Genomic DNA, 20,067 nt, shown 5'->3' with positions numbered 1-20,067 from the left:
GACAGAAAACTCAGCAAATAAAATAATACTTCACGGTTCGCTTGAGACTGAGTTAGAGTCAGCTAGACTGACTCAGCACACGCCCTTCAGAAATTGGCTATCACCTCCCTCTCTCGCACCATGTGTGCTAATTGGTTATGGACCACAATTTGAGTGAAATAAAATAAACGAGAGAGCTTGGAAGCTCAGGGCCCTACGCTATGCTTTTTTGCCTTGATGACCTAGACAAAAAAAAAGCATAGGGATGTTATAAATTCTTTAAAAAAATCCTTTTTTTTTTAAGACAACCTGGGATTCGAACCCACACTATCGCGCGCCCTGCATGCATCCCCCGATACACTTCGCATACATACTAATTCTTCCAAGTTGTTTCACATTGTGATCTTGCATTTGAAAGCCCTATTTGGATATGCATTGTGGCCAGCCGTCTTTGATGGCACGGTACGGTAGGGGATAGGTACGGGACAGGTACGATCGAGGGTAATACGACACCGTCTAGCTGCCCGCAATATTCTAATGGGGCTTTCAAACGCAAGATAATAACGTGAAGCAACTTGGAAGAATGGGTATGAATGCGAAGTGTATAGGGGAATGCATGTAGGGCGATAGTGCGGGTTCGAATCCCAGGATATGCCTGAAAAAAAAAATAGGAGAATTGAAAAATTTATAACATCCTATGCTTTTTTGCCGTCAGATACGGATAGCGCCAGGCGAGAAACAAACACACAAACAAACAAATACCAAATTAAAGCTGTGTGGACCCTGGCTAGTGCCAGACGTTACTGAAGTAACGTCTTCTGCATAGCTACGGGAATAAAAAATAAAACCTGGTGGCTGAAATTGGCGGAGAGCCTAAATTAAGTCGTTTCCACGAAAATGCGAGTGCTGTTTCGGATCGTCCACTTGCCAGGGCCGAAGGCTAAGACATGAAGCACAGTGTAGCTGAAACAAATGTAACACTAACCTGAGATCGCTCCGTACGGCTGGGCGCTTTTGCTGCAGTCTGCTGGCTACTTGAGAGCGAGGAGGAGGAGGAGGAATTCGCCGCGTTGACCTGCATGCGAAGAGATAGCATGCAGACGACCCAACATAGGTACATGTGCATATTAATATACTATTATGCAGACACACAGACACACAGTTATACACCACTACCCAAAAACAGTCTCTCGGCTACAAATTCTTCCAAAAATAACTAATTAACCCTTATCCGTCCGTACATACCAATTTCTACGACTATCCGTCGAAAATGTGATTTTCAAATTTTCGCGGGAATGCATTTTTTGCGCACAAAAATCGGACAATCAAACGCGTCATGAAAAGACCTTTCCAACGGTGTACAACATGTGGTATGTTGCTGTAGAAAGTGTTTGTCAAATTTGTTGTTGAAGTTGGAGGAATCGCGAGTCGAGCTGGAAATCGAGCTGGGAATTTTTGGGTATGGATGCTGCTTGCGCTCTGCAGTGCTTTCAGGAGCTGGAAGAGACCGACGCTCCTGTGCCTTGCTTCTCTGAGTTGGATTTATCGGGCGGCGAGAATAGTTCTGACTGCAGTGAATCTGGAGATTTGAATTCTGTTTCGGACGAGGATGGCGATCAGGATAATTATTTCGATTGCTCTGACACTGCTGACGACGACAGCAGATGCAATGACAGCGACAGCGACAGTAATGGTGCTGCGCCTGCGCCGAAGAGAACGCGCAGCAGCCGCGAGCCGACTCGGACACGTAACCCCGCTGATACCAGTGATGTCGCCAGGGGGAGAGGTCGTGGACAGAATATTGCGAGTGGTGGTCATGGACGAGGACGTGGCAATCCTGGTGGTGGTGCAGAACCTGGTCGTGGAGGTCAACAACGTGGACGAGGGAGACAGGCACGAGGGAGGGGAGTGACTGTTGACCACATGTGGGATCAGGCTGATGCCAACCCACAGGTGCGCCCTGCTTTCACCCCTGACAAGAACCCTGGCACCAACCTACCTGATAATTTCGCTGGTACTTCTGAATTGCACTTCTTCAAATTGTTCTTCACTGCTGAAGTCATGCATATGCTGGTTGGATTTACAAATCAATACGCGCAACTCCATATTACCTCTATGCCATCCTATGGTGACAAGAACGGAGCCTGGATTGACACGACTGTTGACGAAATGTACCGTTTCTTCGGCATTTTGCTTTTAATGGGAGTGTGCAAGTTACCGTCAATTCAAGACTATTGGGCTACGAAGCCCCTTTACTACGGCAGCTGGGCGCGCAAGCTGATTTCAAGCCACACACGCTTCAAGGCACTGTTAGTCTTCTTCAAGATTGTCGACCCTGGTACAGAAGTCGATACCGATCGCCGGAAGAAGATACGGTTCCTGTGCAAACACGTGCAATCACGCTGTAAGGCGCTCTACCAGCCTGGCCAGAACGTGTCCGTGGATGAACGCATTGTACGCTCCAAAGCTCGTTTTCCGTTTCGCCAGTATGAAGCCTGTGAAATGGGGAACAAAGGTGTGGGCACTTTGTGACTCTGCCACAAGCTATTGTTATAGTTTTGCTATTCACACTGGCCAAGAAATGCAAGGTCAAACAGATGTTGGACTGACACAACGTGTTGTACAGAATTTATCATCAATGCTACACAATAAAGGCCATGTTATATACACAGACAATTTTTATACATCTGGTGATCTAGCCAACGCTCTTCATGCTGATGGTATTGAGCTTGTTGGTACGATCAAATTGAACCGACGTGGTGTTCCGGAAATATTGAAGAGCGTTGCCGTGTTTGACAAACATGCTGACCGTGGATGCATGCGCTACGTGAGAGATGGACGGAATGTGTATGTGCAGTGGAAAGACAGGAGAAGCGTCACTATGCTCAGCACCATGCACTGTGCAACAGATTCTGTGACAATTACCAGAAACACCAAGATAAATGGCCAGCATGCAGTTATTGAGGTGAAACAACCAAAATGTATCTGTGAATACAACTCCGGAATGGGTGGAGTTGACATGTTTGACCAGCACATTGCAGCATATCGGATTCTTCGAAAGAGTAACAAATACTGGAAGACCATTGCCCTTGACATGCTGGATGTTGCTGTTGTGAACAGCTACATTTTGTTTTGCCTCTACAAGCAGCAGCATCCAAAATCCAAATTTTCGGGCCAGGCCCATCTTCCTGTGTAAACCATCAAGTGGGTACAGTGGAGTCTGCACACCCTTAGGAAGGTGCACACAGATAGCCAAATGCGCATACACAATACATACACAAACACACAAACACATCCACAGGCTAGGGCCGAAACGTACACAATTTCTCAGTAATCGAACGTTCTTGACGCTAACGAATATCGTAAAGTCTTGTATAAAAGCCGCGGCTTCTATGACTTTCTTGGTGAAATTTTGCAGGCTTCTATGACTTTCTTGGTGAAATTTTGCAGGCTTCTATATGAGACAGGCTTCTATACAAGACAGGTATTTCTATGTATGTCAACACTAAAACCAGGCTCGTGTGTGATTTGATGGGCCCAAAATTGCGGCTTCTATTCAAGTGCGGCTTTTATACAAGACTTAACGGTAAACGAACAAATATTCTTTCTTGATAACTCGAGAAAATTGTCAGAGTTCCGACATGGAAAAATAAAATTTCAGTTTGAATATTCGTCACCTCACGAATGTTCGTTCTGCGAAGCTAAAAGAACGAATGTTCGAATATTCAGGATATTCGTTTCAGCCCTAGCACAGACACAGAAAACCATTTCTCCATTGCACAGATACAATCACAGAGTTTGTTGAAATGTAAGTTAATCCCAGCACCAAGAAATTAACTCCCCCCTCTCATCATACCTAACCACCCCTCACCCCCCCCCCCCCCCTCCTCATACCTAACCACCCCCCCCCCCCCACCCCTTCATCATACCTAACCACCCCCCTCCCTCCCCACCCCCATCATACCTAACCACCCCCCCCCCCCCTTCATCATACCTAACCACCACCCCCACCCCCCCCCCCCCCTCCCCACCCCCATCATACCTAACCACCACCCCCAAACTGAATGGAATAATACTACTTACAGTCCATTTCAAAACTATAGACGCGTACCTAGGCAAAAGCCGTTATGCCAGCATCTAACCACATAAAATCTGTGATCACTTTGTGCATAATTTTTTCCAAATTGGGCGTCTGTTATCCAATCGTTTAGAAACTATATGAGAGTAATTGTGGAGCGGACCTGAGCAATATTCCGAAAACTATTCTCAAAAAGATCCAGCCAAATTTGAAATATTTCAAAAACCCTATGCGTCTATAGTTTTGAAATGGACTGTAGTACAACTGAGCCACAACGTTTTGAGAACAATCCATCCCAGGTTTGCCAAAAAAAGAACATTATCAACAGTGAACTCGGATGGAGACCCAAGGATAAATTTATAGAAAAGAAAAGGACCAAGGAACTACGTTGGTCAGTGTCGTGCAATGTTACCGCATGAGCTGATTGTCAAGTAACTGGTGGTGCTAGTGTAAACTATAGTGTAACTTGTAGTTCCTTGGTCCTCTTTCTATAATATATAAACAGTGGTGTGCACACTACATACCTTGGAGGAGAAGCGTAGGTCAAGTGAGATAACCCAGAAGAGAAGAAAGATTAGTGCCGGCGACAGATACCATGTCCACTTGGCCTCTTTTGTGAAGACAATAGACCACGGGTGAGGTCCGCCATGAGAAGCATTCACCAACGGTGTTAGACCCAGCATTCTGATATAGACAAGGGGAGAGAGAGAGAGAGAGAGAGAGAGAGAGAGAGAGAGAGAGAGAGAGAGAGAGAGGGAGGGAGGGAGGGAGGGAGGGAGGGAGGGAGGGAGGGAGGGAGGGAGGGAGGGAGGGAGGGAGGGAGGGAGGGAGGGAGGGAGGGAGGGAGGGAGGGAGAGAGAGAAAATTAGAGAGAGAGAGAGAGAGAGAGAGAGAGAGAGAGAGAGAGAGAGAGAGAGAGAGAGAGAGAGAGAGAGAGAGAGAGAAGAGAGAGAGAGAGAGAGAGAGAGAGAGAGAGAGAGAGAGAGAGAGAGAGAGAGAGAGAGAGAGAGAGAGAGAGAGAGAGAGAGAGAGAGAGAGAAGCAACAGTGAATACATAAGACAAAACAGATGCAACAGTAACGCACGAAGTAGAACAGTACGGCACACCGGACATCGCCTTCCCCAGCATACTCCAGTCAATCTGGTGAATACCGACCACGGTTTTAAGTTAAACCTTTTCATAACAATTCGCAAATAACGACACAATCTACAGACATAGCGACCACTTCACTGCATACTATATCGAGAGTCTAGCAGTATGGTTAGACGCGACAGCAGAAATGCCCATGTATCTGGTGAAGTAAATTCAAAAAAAACAAAAACAAAAAAACTTACTGCACTGTGGAGTAATCAGTGATGTTCCACGCACTAGTCGACTGCACACCGTCAAACTGATACACATAGAGAGCGAGCAGGTGCAGCGCAGAGTAGGCCAGCGTGAACAGCTTGACGCCATGGAGACGCGCCGCACCGTGCCTGGTGGCCAGCGCCCAGGCCACGCCCACACCGATGAACAGCAGCAGGTAGACGGAGGAGAGCACGCTGGGGTTGGCGGCGCTGGTGAGGAGCAGTGCGGTCACGCACAGCGCGTTGCTGAACGTGCGCAGCACCGACACAAACCACTCCGGCATGCCCTGTTCCGAGTCGTCGCCATCGCCACCACCACTGGCCGCGTCATCATCGACATCATCGTCTCGTCGTCGGATGCCTGCCTCCAGCGAGGCGTCGGCGTCGTCCGTGTCTTCGTCGGCCGCCGCCGCTGCACTGGTTGCTCTCAGCTTGCCGATGAAGATGATCAGCGGTACGGTGAGCAGGAATACGACAATGTCCGGCATCACATGGCGAATGACCTCCACAGCGGAGAACGCCGACATCCTGCATGCATGCAAGCACGTACAACGCACAGGTAGCGCGTAAACACACACACACACACACCAACGGACAAACACATACAACACGTGAACACGTGTGTCACATTTTGGGACTCTTGATGCCGCCATCACACTACAAACAGCATACACCATCTTGAACTAGTCGACCTGCAAGCTTGGCTTGATCTTGCCATCGGTTCTTTTACTTGTCTTCTTCACACCTGTGTAATTTTATTCTTGCACGACCCTACCGAGTTGTCTTGAGCGTTCGTGCGTGTGAAGGCAGACATCACACGCACAACGACAGTGGCGATTTTGTTCATATAATTATAATAGCTTAAAAAAGATAGTGGCCATTGCTTACTGGTTGAAGCCGATTTGCCGCCATATCCGCTCAGCCTCGTCACCTGGTGCACAGTGACAACATAGACATGCAGAGGAGTTCACATATGGACACACATACACATGTGCACACGTACACGCACGCGCGCACACACACACACACACACACACACACACACGCACGCACACACACACACACACACACACACACACAACACCCATGCTACATTAATGTCAAAAGAACGCATGTCCATAAGCGAATTACGGCTTCGCAGACGGTATGTGAAGCCAGGGATGAGTGAAGTGCTGATATGCAAAGGCGCACTGCTAGTATCAAGAGTCCATAAACAAGAGTATGCAACTGTGATCTCTTTTCTATGGGCCAGATGTGCGGCGCGCTGCCTTCATTGCATCATTCCGCTGCAGTCTGCACACTGCGGAAAATCAAACACCGCACTTTTCCTCTGGTTTGAAACGAACTTTCATACTGAACTGGAGTTCACGCGCCAAGATTGAGAGATCGGGTAGGCACTGGAACGAATCGAGCAAAAACGGATGGGCTTGTACGAGAAATTGTGGGTTTGAGTGCATGCTTTCAGAGCCTGATGGAGGCAAGTTACGTAATGAAGGCAGCGCACCGCGCACTGACCCATAACCACAGTTGCATACTCTTGTATATGCACTCTTGCTAGTATTCATAACCCGATTGGCTAAATCACAGTGCATCAACAGTGCATAGCATATACCAGGTATAGAGAATAACTCTTTTTGCGAACAAATACAATTGGTCCTTTGGTGTTCGTCTTCAAGAGGTTCGACTGTACCTGTTATGTTATGACGCAATGCGTACAACTTCAGTTCTCACAGTTACGCACGGCACGCATGCATCTTTTTCGAGAGTCTTCTCTGTCGTTTTACCGATCCAACTTGTTCTCAGTTTTCCACTTCGTGCATTCTAATAAACTACTTCTTGTCTCTTGGCTACCTAAGAACCTAACACAGGCACATAGCTCGCATAGGGCCGGGGGGGGGGGGGGGGGGCACGTCCACCCTCCCCCTAAAAAATCTCGGACCTACATTATAATGACCATGATGACATGCACCAGCTATTCTACATGTATGAAGCGGCCGTGCCCCCCCCCCCCCACACACACACACACAAGGGGGACCAGCTAAAAAAGGGGGGGGGGACCAGCTATGCCCCTGTTACCGTACCTGGTTGCAGGTGATCCTTGGCGTAGTCCGTGGAGCGCGAGATCTGGAAGAAAGCATTGCCAAGCAGGCTACCCGTAGACACGGCCAGCAGCAGGATAAGTAGAGTGCGCGGTGACGCACTGCGATAGTCACTCTTCAGTAATAGACTCAACAGGAGCAGCACCAGGTAGGTCAATGAGAAGCCATTGAGACGAACAACAGCCGCTGTACAGCGAAGCAGTGAGAGAACAGAAGAAAATGAGACAGGAAAGGAGAGAGAGAGAGAAAGAGAGGGGGAGGGAGAGAGAGAGACACACACACACACACACACCTACGCGCACGCACTCGAACGTACGCGACCTAAAACCTTGCCTATGTGTGCCCCGGGCATACATCAAATGGCAGCCCTGTACTCGACCCTGTGCTCAGCCCTGTGCCCAAGCCAGTCTCTGCACAACACTGGTCGACAGTCAGCACTGTGCTTTGCACTCCTTGATAACACATTTCTATTTTCAAATGTTCCCAAATCACTATACAGTACACAGCTGTGACGTTTGTTGAGGAGAGTGCAGCACCCATGAATCATGGCTTTCTATTGCTTTTTTTTTTGTCTTGTAATGTAGTACATCAAATTCTACCCAAAGAGATCTTACCGCTCAGTAGTACCAACGGCAGCAGCCAGCGGTACAGCAGCGCAAACAGAATGGCCAAGGCCATTGTGAGGGTACGGTGTGCCTCGTTCTTCTCGGCGGATTAAACTAAACTGGCCGACGCATCCTCGATCTGTTCTGACACGCCACGCCGTGCGCCTCGCAAATTGCCAATCTGTCGTCGATCCGCTCCCTCGCCTTAGCACAGTACTGGCACTAACTGAGGCCAGTTGAACGCGACAACGGCACCACAGCTGGCTACCAGATATACTGCAAAACAATTTTGAAAATTTCAAAATATAAAAATTTGGCAAAACGAATTTGGCACCTGTGTCGTGGTTCTCGCAAAGTTCAACCGATCATCCCCACCTGAGCACTTAGAAGCCAACAGATACCCAGGAAGGTGTGCTTCCTACAAAACTCTTGCGGAGAGGAAGTCACAGCAGGCACAAAGCAAAGACTTTTTGCATCAGCTTGTTCTGCTGAACCAGGTGGACTCCCAGTTCAAAACACATTCAATTCAAAAATTATTTCAGACGATCGCTGGCATTCCCAGTGCACTGCATGCACGCCCATGCGCCCACGGCGAGATCTGTGTACCGGTCCACGTGGCCGTGGAGATCACGGCACACGTCGAAATTTTACGCCAAATGTGACGTGAGTATTTACGATCTACGAGTCACGTCGGAAGTAACGTGCAGCTTATGCACATGGCGCATTTGCGCACCTGTCATGCCCGTGCGGCAGCAGCTAGCAGTACAGAGTACTCACTCAGAAGATTATAGCAATAAAAACTGCTTTATGGCAGTTTTCTAAAAAATGTTATTGTGTTCTAGTCCATGGACCCCGTCTAAAAAGTAAGAAATTAACGAAATGTGATAGCCGAAAATTAAAATTTCACACAAAACCTCACAATAATCACAACAGTTGAAATGCTGCTTTCAACACTAAACTTGTACTGCACCACAATTGGCAACATGCATGTCATGCATGCATAGGAAAGAGGATCACGAGGGGAAATGGTCTTCTACATGTAGCTTTTCATTCTGTGTGTGATTATTGTGAGGTTTTGTGTGAAATTTTAATTTTCGGCTATCACATTTCGTTAATTTCTTACTTTTTAGACGGGGTCCATGGACTAGAACACAATAACATTTTTTAGAAAACTGCCATAAAGCAGTTTTTATTGCTATAATTTCTTTTGTTTTTTCTGTCACCAATCAATGGAATGCCCTATATCAATATGTAAATGATGGCCTTCATATCATATCAATACCGTATTATACGCATGGAGGTGCAAGCCTTTTCTTGCAGAAAATGGCACTAGGCTAGCATGTTCTTCTGCGGGGAAACATGTGAGTAGTGATGGACCGTGGTGATACTTTTTTTTATACGGAGGTCATTCTGTGCATGTTGCTGTAGCAGAATTTCATGACTCTGTCATAATAATAATCTAGCCTTTCCGATATTTCAGATTTCCCCACCCTGGATCAGATTTATTTGAGAAATGTAACCAGGTGCGTGTCGCAGATGTTTTTTGTTGATTCTGTGTTTATAATGGTTTATAATCATGGGTTATCGTGATAAGGTCATCCTGCATCATATTGCACTGAAATCGTAATCCTGTTGATGTCGATACAACTTTTGGAAGTAGTTCAATGACTTCAAACTGTTAGTCCACGATTTTCTAAAACAACACAGCAAAGGAGGAACAATAAACATGTATTAAAATGTAAACAAATACATTGCTGAGTCCGACACCTCGTTCCAACAACTACACTGATGAGGATAAAAGGGGCAAGGCTATGCTTGGAGGTACTGAGAGATAAACAAGGCACTCCATAAATAATAAAATCTTACATCTTTTGGTGAGTATGAATGATATCCAGTCGAACCTCTTTAGGACGAACACCAAGGGTATTTATTCTGTGAGTTTGTCTTAACCTATTTTATATATTATACATGTATAACCAGTGAATACAATTATTTCTCCAATAGACATACGAATAGATTTCTTCTACAGCGAAAGATTCTAAGCCACACCAACTCATTGACTCGTCTCGTTTGAAACAAATGAGTCACTAGAGAGGTTCTGCAAAACGAAAATGCGTACAAACTTTCGTTCTACGTCATGAAGTGCGAAACTTGCAGGGAACACGAAATGAACTGTCGTAGGAAATTTCGTGAGATCGGGTCATGGCGTACGTGCACTTGGCCCGCGCAAACTACGAAAATGTGCAGAACGCAAAGTTCGTGCAAAAATTCGTACACACTTTCGCAAGGACTGTCGCGAAACTTCGTTCGAAATTTCGTTTTGCAGAACCTCTCTCTGTACTGAACGTTTCTTTAGCAACATGACGGCAACTGAAACAGCAATAGAGAAAGTACGATACATGTACAGCACATTCTTGCAGGTACTACAAACAGATTGCAGATCGTAATTCTTGCTTTGGCGGCACGAAACTTTATTTGGGGCAGTGCAATCTCGGCGGTACTCACAAATAATAATTCAAACAGCCCAGACTCGAGTAAACAAATCCAATCACACAAGTACGAGATCTTCACGAGACGAGACTGCACCCATTGGCTTGTTTCGTATGAAGCAAACAAGTTTACTGAACCTCTCCACAATGGAGATTTTCCCTGATACCGTATGCGAATTTATTTTGCAAACTCGGTCAATGGGTCTAACCTTGAACCTTTCCCTCCAGATTGGGAACTGCCAACGATAGTATGCCACTGACCAGTGCCTTACTTGTAACGTACCAATGTACAATGAATATGAGTATTTCGACAACACATCTAACATGAGCCTTACCGTCAAGAAGGTGAACTCGCGTTCTTCGCACACTGTAGACAAGGGCAAAGAGATAAAAATGGATCTAAATCTGAATTAATTCAGCACACGTTTCCGTAAATGAAAGGGTGAGCATAAGCAAATGAATCGAAGGAAACAGGTCAACTCAGAGATCACCTGTCATCGAGTATACCGTAAAAGGAGGCCTCGGCAGCGGAAAAGCTAAATTTAGAAAAGAGATCCTGTCAGCTTTTCCTTTATTTATTGCATTCCGCCCAAAATCAGCACACTTTTCGTAAATGAAAGAGTCAACACAAGCAAATGAATCAAAGGGAACTGGTCAACTCACCTGTCATTGAGTAATATCCGGCGAAAGGAGGTCTCAGCAGCGCCGAAACGAAATAAGCCAGCCAGGAGACGAAATATCCGAAACAGCTCATGCAAGAAGCAGTTCCAAAGAAGGAAGTTCCTCGCGCATGCACATCCGAACACGGACTGCACTGCAACACAATGTCTGCCGGCTGCAGCCGTGCAAGTGCACAGCACGCGGCTACCACCCGTTGGTAGATCTAATACCGAGCACCTTACGTAGAGACTTACGTAGCCTAAGTGAAATACCGATCACCTTACGTAGAAACTTACGTAGCATAGCGATGTCGTTTTTCTTGCCATGTGAACACAATAATAGAAAAGCTGACAGGATCGCTTTTCTAAATGATCCCTTTCTTTCTATCTTCACCAAGTTTCAACTGAATGACTATCATAACGCCCCAAGGAATGGATTACATTTGGGTTGTAGGCCTTGACGGATTATGCTAGCATAATTTTTCGCATAATTCCTACCAAAATCGAATAGTCGCATAATTCGAGGCAAATTGCATACGAATCGCATAAATTGGAATAATCCGCCTGTTCGCATCAAATTCCATACAGTTGTACATGTTCTACAAGTACAAGTACAAGTTGATGCACCTGGAAGTCGTAGGTTTACGACATGTCCAGTCCACTACAATCAGTGGCGGTCGTAGCTAGGTCGGACGGTACGTTGACCATGTTGACCCCGTTGAACTTTTGCTACTACAGTACAGCGCCCTCTACAAAAAAATTCCCCTGTTATTTTGCACAGAACCATCATATACATGTAGCAGCATATGTGAGCATAATGCGGCATAATATGTATAACTTTTAGCATAAAAATAGCATAATTCTGCAATTTTTTCAGCAATGCGAAAAGCATAATTTCACGAAAATATTAGCATAATCCGTCAAGGCCTATTGGGTTGATATGATGCTATGAATATGAACGTTTTAGATTCCAAGCATTGTGTAAAATGACTATGTTTAGTGTTATTTCATCGCATTCTTCCATTCTACACACATACATGTACATGCTAGAACAGTGACAAGTACTAATGCCAAAAAAAACAAAGTCTTCCGCAAGCAATTAGAGCCCTAAAGAAGTGACTTCCCAGCATCCACTGAAACCAAAAAGTTTTAAAGAACCACAACATGTGCATTACAATTGAAATAGAGCATGGCCCGGGTCTGGCAACACCATAGAAGCATGATTACTTGAAGATCATAGTAGCGTGTGGACTATGAACAGAACAATGAACCGGAATAAATAAGAAAGAAGAAAAAATTGTCCGAAGGGCCGCCAGGAGAACGTGTCCAAACCTGCGCCACACATGGTCATCAGCTCAACTGGATCCACTGGATGATGGTGGGTTTCCTCTTGGTGTCGGCCGAGCAGCATATCCAGTTGGTAGCCTGGGTCCGCTGTAATTGCTGGGCCGTGGGAGTCTAGGCTGCATCAGGAAGGCTGGTCGAGGTGAAACAGCCACCGTTGCCCTGGGTAGTGGAGTTGAAACACTCCTAGGCCAGAAGGATGTACCAGGGGATGCTGATGGCGACATGGTGGCCGCCGGGGACGGGAGACTGCTGATGGTCGTGGTTGTTGACGCTGACGCTGGGGAACATGACACTGGGATTTCGTAGAAGAGGTTGACAAGCTCTCGTATATTCTTGTCTTGCTTCTCCAGGTCATCGCTCTTGAGCTTGTTCTCAAGGTGTGAGGCCAACACACCATGCGTTTCATTGCCTTTAACCGGGCTCTTGGTGAGAATCAGAAGGGCAGAAAGGTGCTTCTTCTGAAGTTTACCAAGTGCGTGTGCTAGGCCCTGGTGATGGTGGCTCCACAACAGCTTTGCTGCATCCTTGGCAGCCAGCTGACGATCTTCGCACTTCTGCTGCTCTTTGGCTTTCTTGGTCGCTTCACGTTCCTTGCGCAATGTCTCCTGCTCCTCCTTCCTCTTCTGCCTCTCCTCCAGTTTTGCGCGTCCTGCACCGTACGTCAGTGGACCAAGCCTGAAACCAACACAACATAACAGCTAAATGTTGGAAAGAATAGAGCACATCACACCATACATGTACATTGGCTGGGACAATCAATTTCTAACTTGAAGAGGATAGGATTACTGTTGTGATCGTAGCGTACAACATGCATTACTTCATTGGATACACTCTGCAACTACAGTAACTAACCCCATTCTTACCTGAAGTCCTCTCCTCCCAAACGTAGACTGTCAACATTGGCATCAGAGTCGGAATTCCCTGAATCCGAAGAGTCGGAGGGGTCGGAATGTGACTCAATGCGGGCATTCTGCTGAAATTGTAGACAGCTGGTGTCCAGAACGACTTCTGAGGCATTTGACCGATCAAGCTTCTCCTGCGCAGACTCCTCACTCTTCCTCAGATCCCAGTATAGCTTCCGGTTGCAGCCTTTTGTTGCGGGATCAAAGCCAATCTCCTTCCATCCTTTGCGGCTGATGTCTGGATGGAATGCATCCTCCCATGGCTGCTTGATGACCTTAACCATATCTGCTGCCAGCAACCTTGGTGGTTCTCCTTTCAGCACTTTCTGTACGAGCAGATCCGACTTCATCTGTTTAGCCTTCCTCTTGAACACAGGGAAATTCGCTACATCAGCAACTTGTGATACATGGCTGGTGTGTGGCACACGCAACTGAATGGTCGTGCCAACTTCTTCCGCCGCCGTTACCATTGGCATTGTTGTATGGGCCCCATAGCCGTCGCATAGCCCATAAGCCTTTTTTCCTTCCTTCTTCGGGAGACATGGCCCTACGACCTCTTTCAACCAGAGTGGCGCAAGTTGGTACGAAAACCCACCGGAGGGATGCGGGTAGAACTGGCATGGTCGACGGTCACCAGTTTCGGGATCGACCAAGTTGGATCTTGGGGGATCCTTCATTAGGCTGAGCTGCATACTCTTGGATGATGGTGTGGCACATCCAGGCAAGGCATCACCATTCATGAATGAGCCACCTGTGAGGGTCCATCGGACACTGGACTTGTTCACTACGCACGTGCCATCATCATCACTGTCCACGGTCATGGTCTTCTCTGTGGGCCCCTTTCCGTCGTCTGTCTGGTCCAAAGTAAAGCCCGTCTGGTCCCACTCGAAAACCATATCTGGGTCGGTGACATAGAACATGATATCATAATTATGGCTCACTGTCCTTGAAGCTGTCGTTCTTCACAGCAATGCCACACTGAATCATACCATCCATCACGACTTCATACCAGGAGCAGAAGTGATCACTTGTTGTCCGCCTCTTGCGGTCCATTTCCAGCCGGACCTGGTTTTTCATCTTAATGCCATAGCGGTTCCTGAACGAGTAATACGGGCCAAGCATAGGTTACTTGCTTGTCCTTGAACAAGTCAGCTAGCTCAGTTCCTTTGATGAGGTGGTTAGCTGCACCAACTATCAGCCACTTGCCTGCCTTTAGGTTCAGAGCACGTAATTTCTGTACGAACTCCACAAGTTGGACTTCATATCGCATTGGCAACTTCGCTCTCTGGCCAGTTCTGCATGGTGTCTGGACATTCACGACGGTAACATCAGGTTCCAGCGAAGCCTCATATTCTCTCAACGACACTTTGATGTTCATCAAGGCTAACAGCTCAGATGCTCTGTGCCCATCCTTCCGCAGATTGCCCGTGTGCATTGACTCCACGGCCCATTTCACGCCCTCACGATACATGCCCACCAATCCATGTGTCCCATACTTGACATTGTCACCAGGACGTGTGCATTTGGCTTTGATGGCAGCCTCCACTGTTGCCATGTCAAACTCTATGCCACCAGGTGCAGGTGGTGTGGTCACTGAACCATTGTCGTGAACATCTGGCAGAGGTGGAGGAGGAAGGTGCCCACTCTTGATGTTTGACAACACGCCAGACACCTCCAGTTCCTTCTCTATATGTCGGAACATCTGCCGACTCACGTCAAATGCATTTGCCGCAGCGGCCTTCGAACTAAATGCACTGCTCGTTACAGGAGAATAGAATGCTCTGACAGCGAGCGTTGCTCGCTTGCTAGCTGAATCTGTGCTGGGTTCATCCGGCTCAATATTTGATGCCATATCTGTATCAGAAGTCGTTTTATGGCTTTCTTCTCCATTAGCAGATCCAGTGCTGTCGCTACTACTGCTATTACTAGTATTTTAATACATGAACTTTCTGGGCCTGGTTCGGCAGGCTCCTCACAAACGGGATCCATAAAAGGGCGATTTTACATTATTTCTGCTACTGAAGCGATCGCGAAGAGCAACAAACTGCTCTAAAATAAAGACAAACCTACCTGCAGCTGTATGTAGTCTTCTTGAACAAAACACATGCTGGGAAAGGAAGATGAAGACCGAGGGAAGTCTCTCACTGTGCTATATTTGGAATATTGTACCGCATGCATTGGATATGTACGAGACGGTTTGCTGATTTTACGCATTTGCTTAGAAACGAAAAATGCTTAGAATTGCATAATCACCTCGTACTCGAAAAATCGATGCACTTCCCCTTTTTAAAAGGAATCATCGATCACGTACCGAGTAATTCGGGTATAATGGGGCTGTTAAGTGTGACGTCACGGCCCCTTCGATACGCATAGCAACGGAGAGCACTGGGGACAAACAAAAGTCGCGTGCTCTGGATGGAACCAGTTGTCAAGGGCAACAGCATCTAAATGACTGGAGAGAGAGCAGTTTTCACAGCCATTTTTGCTCTCTCGACTGTCTTCACAGCCATTTTTGCTCTCTCGACTGTTTTCACAGCCATTTTTGCTCGTTTTTCTTCCGGTGCTGTCGAGGTTGCACTCGTAATTGTGTTTATTCCCGTAGCTATGCAGAAGACGTTACTTCAGTAACGTCTGGCGCTAGCCAGGGTCCACTCTTTACTCTTTGTTCTTTCCTCTACAAATCTCCTGTAGTCGTCGAGGGCCTTCATAATGGCCGTGAAATTGGCTGCCCACTGTAAAACTCCGTGTTTGAGAGTGCTTTGAAGATTCTTCGCGTCCTGATGGATCAAAGTACGAGCGCTCCCTGTGGATTCGATTATACGTAGGTGAGTTGTTCAAGAAATCAGCGTCTTCTTCCTGTCTCTGCCCTCACGCTGGCACAATATCAGCCTCTATATCCATGACAGCTCGCACCTCCCGTAGACTGCATGACTTAGATATATTCTCGCCCTCCTGATCCTAGTCCTAGGGCCCATTTGAAATTTCTCACTTTTACTTGACACATGTTTGCTAACATGGATTTTATGATCATTCCTGGATGGGTTTTGCCTCCTGAACACGATGGCATAGGTTTCGATTGCCGAATTGTGTCCGAACATGGTGAAAAACATCAAAATAGAAAAAGGCCGTTATTACCATGGTAACCTAACTAGAATTGCTCCTATATCCATTTTTACTGACACTTATATGGCCAAGTAGCACCTCATTTTGCTCAGAATAAGCAGTAGATACAGTACGGCGACAAGTACTGTACTTTTACAGTGTCAAAACAAAATTTCCAAAGTGCGGTGAAACTTGGTTATTGGACATGTACATGTACATGTACATAATAAGTCATTACTTGTCGTGTCGAATGTTAGCATTGAGGTACGTGTACATGTACATAGTATGTGCAGCTAACAGGTACATGAGACTATTTACAGGCATGCATTACTATAATTATCAGACTGCAAACACGAGAGAAGCGTCAGACGGTTCGGCGTTACACTTCAACTGAGAGAATAGGTATTGTAACCCAAGTACTAACAGGAGAAGGAAAAGGTGGTAGGAAACTGTCAGAGTCTAAGGAAAGAAGTGCTATAGGACAGTTTCAACCTGAACTAATTTACTCGAAGTACGTGTAGATAATACGATAGATCTCGCAGCAATGTAAGAAGGACAACACTATTTGTATGTGATGGCAGTGCTGTAACGAAAAAATGATGAAAATGAAAATACCAAAATCCTTTGCATACTAGTAGATATTAAAACAGTCCAAACATTGGCTAGCTTGTCATTAAATGCTTTGAAAAGACTTCTGCAGGCTGCAGTTGGACAACGTTCACAGGTGAATAGCTGCAGGTTAAAAAGCTGATCGATCCCGACATTGTGATGCAAATATCTTCGCTTCCATGTGTTTCACTTTAACTGAAGTTGTTCTTCCGTCTGAGCTTTGGAAACTCTACGCCGTACAGCTGAGCCCATCTCTACTCCGCCACCTACACCATCACTGTTGGCTCTGCAGTCAGGGACAATTCTTTAGCCACTAGTTCATGAGGTATTATATGAACATGTTTTCATGACTAGACCTCTAGACAAAAATGTACATGTCTGACTTTAGTTCAACAGTCCTGCAAGGAAACACGTGCCTCGGCTACCACTACACCGTGTCCCTGGTGACACGGTGTGTGGATGATGATCTTGCCCCACGAAGGCACATCACGCTAGCTCGGACTAATGCAAAGCTTAGCTTGCAGCGAAGCCATGCCATCGTCACGGAGTACAGCTCCTTCAGCTTGTCAGATAGCATGCTGGCAAGACGCTTGAACAGGGCCGATGCACACTTGCTAGTGCCACCAGTGGCTGACAGCACTACTGGCACGAACGTGGCGCGGTCAACCTCAAGCAGACGCTGCTCATATCTCCGGCGTTTCTCCTTTTCATGACGTGCATACACTGAGGAAACTGAGGCAGCGCGATTTGAGGCAGCATAGGGGTTGAAAACCCTTATATCAAGAAAGGTGCGCTCAAATCGGCCACCCCAGATTCCGTTGGCGGCAACATCAAGACGAGCCTGATCAGCGGTCGTTGTGGACAGAAGCCGGAATTTCTCTCCGGTGACTGGCTGCAGCATCGGTTCTGTGCACACACCATGCGTGACCTGACGCAGAACATCAGCCGTGAGGTCTCGAATTTCATTGTGTCGAATACTGGGGAATCCCCCAGTACTGCAGGACAAGGCATGGGTGACGTCAAAGTTACCATGGCCACAGACGCATCCTGATGGCAGGCGTGCTGGTGTCCACCCGTACCAGAGACAGAGGGCATCGCGAAACTCCGCCTTGGACAAACGAAATCCATGGATGGCTAGAGGGCGGCAAGTCAGCCAGCTGGAGGCCCCCTTCTCCGAAGCTAGGGTCAATTGCAGCTCAAGCTCTGCTCCAGCACCATCCTTGAAAGACTTCACGGCTGCCAGGAGGTTGGTTCGCAAAGTCGTACGTACCTCTGCCTTCATGCGGAGAACTTGCGCCGCGGTGCCATCTAGGGAGGAATCTTGGGCGATTAGTTTCTCCCACAGGGATGTCGTGATCTTGCGTGAATTGCGGTAGTTGCCGCCCATAGATGTCGGGTCGGTGATGCCAAGACCACCATGGCGACATGGGAAGGCCAGCAGTGCACGCTCCTGAGAAGACGGTGGCGCGTGGCCTGTCAGAGCTGGGATCAGGATGTCCCGAATCACGTCTTCAAGACGACCAAACAGTGCAGGGGCATCCTCAAGGGTTCTTGAGAGAAAGGACCACCGCGGCTGTAGTCCCTGAATGAAGGCACTGTAGGCTGCCTGAGGTTGAGTCGATGCAAATTCAGCCAGACGACGAATCTGCTGGACCCAGTCGGTGACCTTATTAGCAACGTACTCTTCCACAAAGGACGGCGTGCCAAGGGCTGCTCCTAGATGACGACAACCATCCTTCTCAATACGCACACCAGTACCAGCAAAAATCACAGTGGCTTCCTCGTACGCCTCGGGTTTCACGAGCAGGATCGACTTTGTTGCATTCAGGAAGTACCCATAAGGCCTCGGTCACACTACGGCAAAAATGCTGCGTCAGCGTCAGAATCATGAGCTTTTCCATGGCAACTGACGCAACGCGGGAAGTTTGAGCGTCAGACGCTGCTGCGTCTGACGTGGGGAAATCGGCTGCGTTGCCGCTGATGGGAGTGACGCTTGGCGGAAAAACAGTGTCTTTCAAGTAAAATTAGTTTCAAGACACTTTGCTTGAGTTGAGCAGTTATTCGACATTCGTCTGTTCAAGGTTTGTTTTGTTCCCTCTTTTTGTTCGAGATGAGTCCGTGGACCTACGAGGCCGAGGCTCCTCTGCTCCGAACCTGGCGGAAGAGCGAGGCGTTTTCTGAGAAGAAAATGATGTCGAGAAAGGACCAGTTGTTTGAGTGGGTCATCGGCCAACTGGAGCCTGTTGACTTGTGAGTGTTGTGTTGTCGTCAAGAGCCCCAAAAAGGACAACCAGTATGACGAAGTCAGGAGAAACACAGCTGCGATGCGGACTTTTCTTGCCTGATCAATGACACTACAACTGAAAATGGCTTCAAATTCGGAAAGAAACAACAACGATCGTGCACGCGTGGACCTAGTACCTTTCGTCTTCTTGTAATCAAAAATCAATGAAAAATTCGAAAACTTTGTCCGACAATTTTTTTGTATAATAAGCAAAAGGCCGGTTTCCGTGGGAATCCGTGTCGTCATTGAGTTTTCCTGGTGGTTTTGTGACGTAGACAAATGCGTCAAGCCGCGGCAGTCATGAGCTGCAAAAAAAACAAAACACTGTGTGACCCCGCGTCTCCGTCAAGTGCTGCGGCTTGACGCTGCGTCCAGCTTCAAACTGCCGTAGTGTGACCGAGGCCTAATCCGACCCTTTTGCATTCAGGTCATCCCACCATCGCCGTAGCGGGCGTAGGCGGCCGCCAGCTGAAGAATCACCCGCGTACCACCTTTAGTACGAGTACCGACGCTACCCCAGACCTGTCACTCACATCACCACGTGCACCGGTGCAAACACGAGGCCCA

General features: G+C 47.3%; 2 protein-coding genes across 4 annotated transcripts in view; both read right to left on the bottom strand.

Moving 5' to 3' along the window:
- LOC135819878 (piezo-type mechanosensitive ion channel component 1-like) overlaps positions 1 to 8,617 on the bottom strand; it is a 102,996-nt gene extending 94,379 nt beyond the window's left edge. For 2 of the 3 annotated variants that reach the window (XM_065333177.1, XM_065333179.1), the window contains exons 1-6: positions 8,118 to 8,617; positions 7,486 to 7,689; positions 6,293 to 6,335; positions 5,393 to 5,932; positions 4,582 to 4,741; positions 965 to 1,054 (exon numbers count right to left, since the gene is read on the bottom strand). In XM_065333177.1, the coding sequence (XP_065189249.1) occupies positions 965 to 1,054; positions 4,582 to 4,741; positions 5,393 to 5,932; positions 6,293 to 6,335; positions 7,486 to 7,689; positions 8,118 to 8,181 (1,101 nt within the window). In that variant the 5' untranslated portion in view covers positions 8,182 to 8,617. The remainder of the gene's footprint in view (positions 1 to 964; positions 1,055 to 4,581; positions 4,742 to 5,392; positions 5,933 to 6,292; positions 6,336 to 7,485; positions 7,690 to 8,117) is intronic. The other variant, XM_065333178.1, reaches the window with a different exon arrangement.
- A 9,026-nt stretch (positions 8,618 to 17,643) lies between these two features.
- On the bottom strand, positions 17,644 to 18,840 carry LOC135820204 (uncharacterized; the record flags this gene model as incomplete). The annotated part of the gene is given in 1 exon segment (XM_065333517.1): positions 17,644 to 18,840. A coding segment is annotated over 1 exon segment (1,197 nt), but the record flags the coding sequence as incomplete, so codon positions are not given.
- Positions 18,841 to 20,067: the final 1,227 nt, after the last annotated feature.

Source organism: Sycon ciliatum, chromosome 6 (genome assembly GCF_964019385.1).
Source record: "Sycon ciliatum chromosome 6, ocSycCili1.1, whole genome shotgun sequence".
NCBI lineage: Eukaryota > Metazoa > Porifera > Calcarea > Leucosolenida > Sycettidae > Sycon > Sycon ciliatum.
Note: the sequence above shows the minus strand (reverse complement) of the source record. Positions and strands in the feature narration are given on the sequence as shown.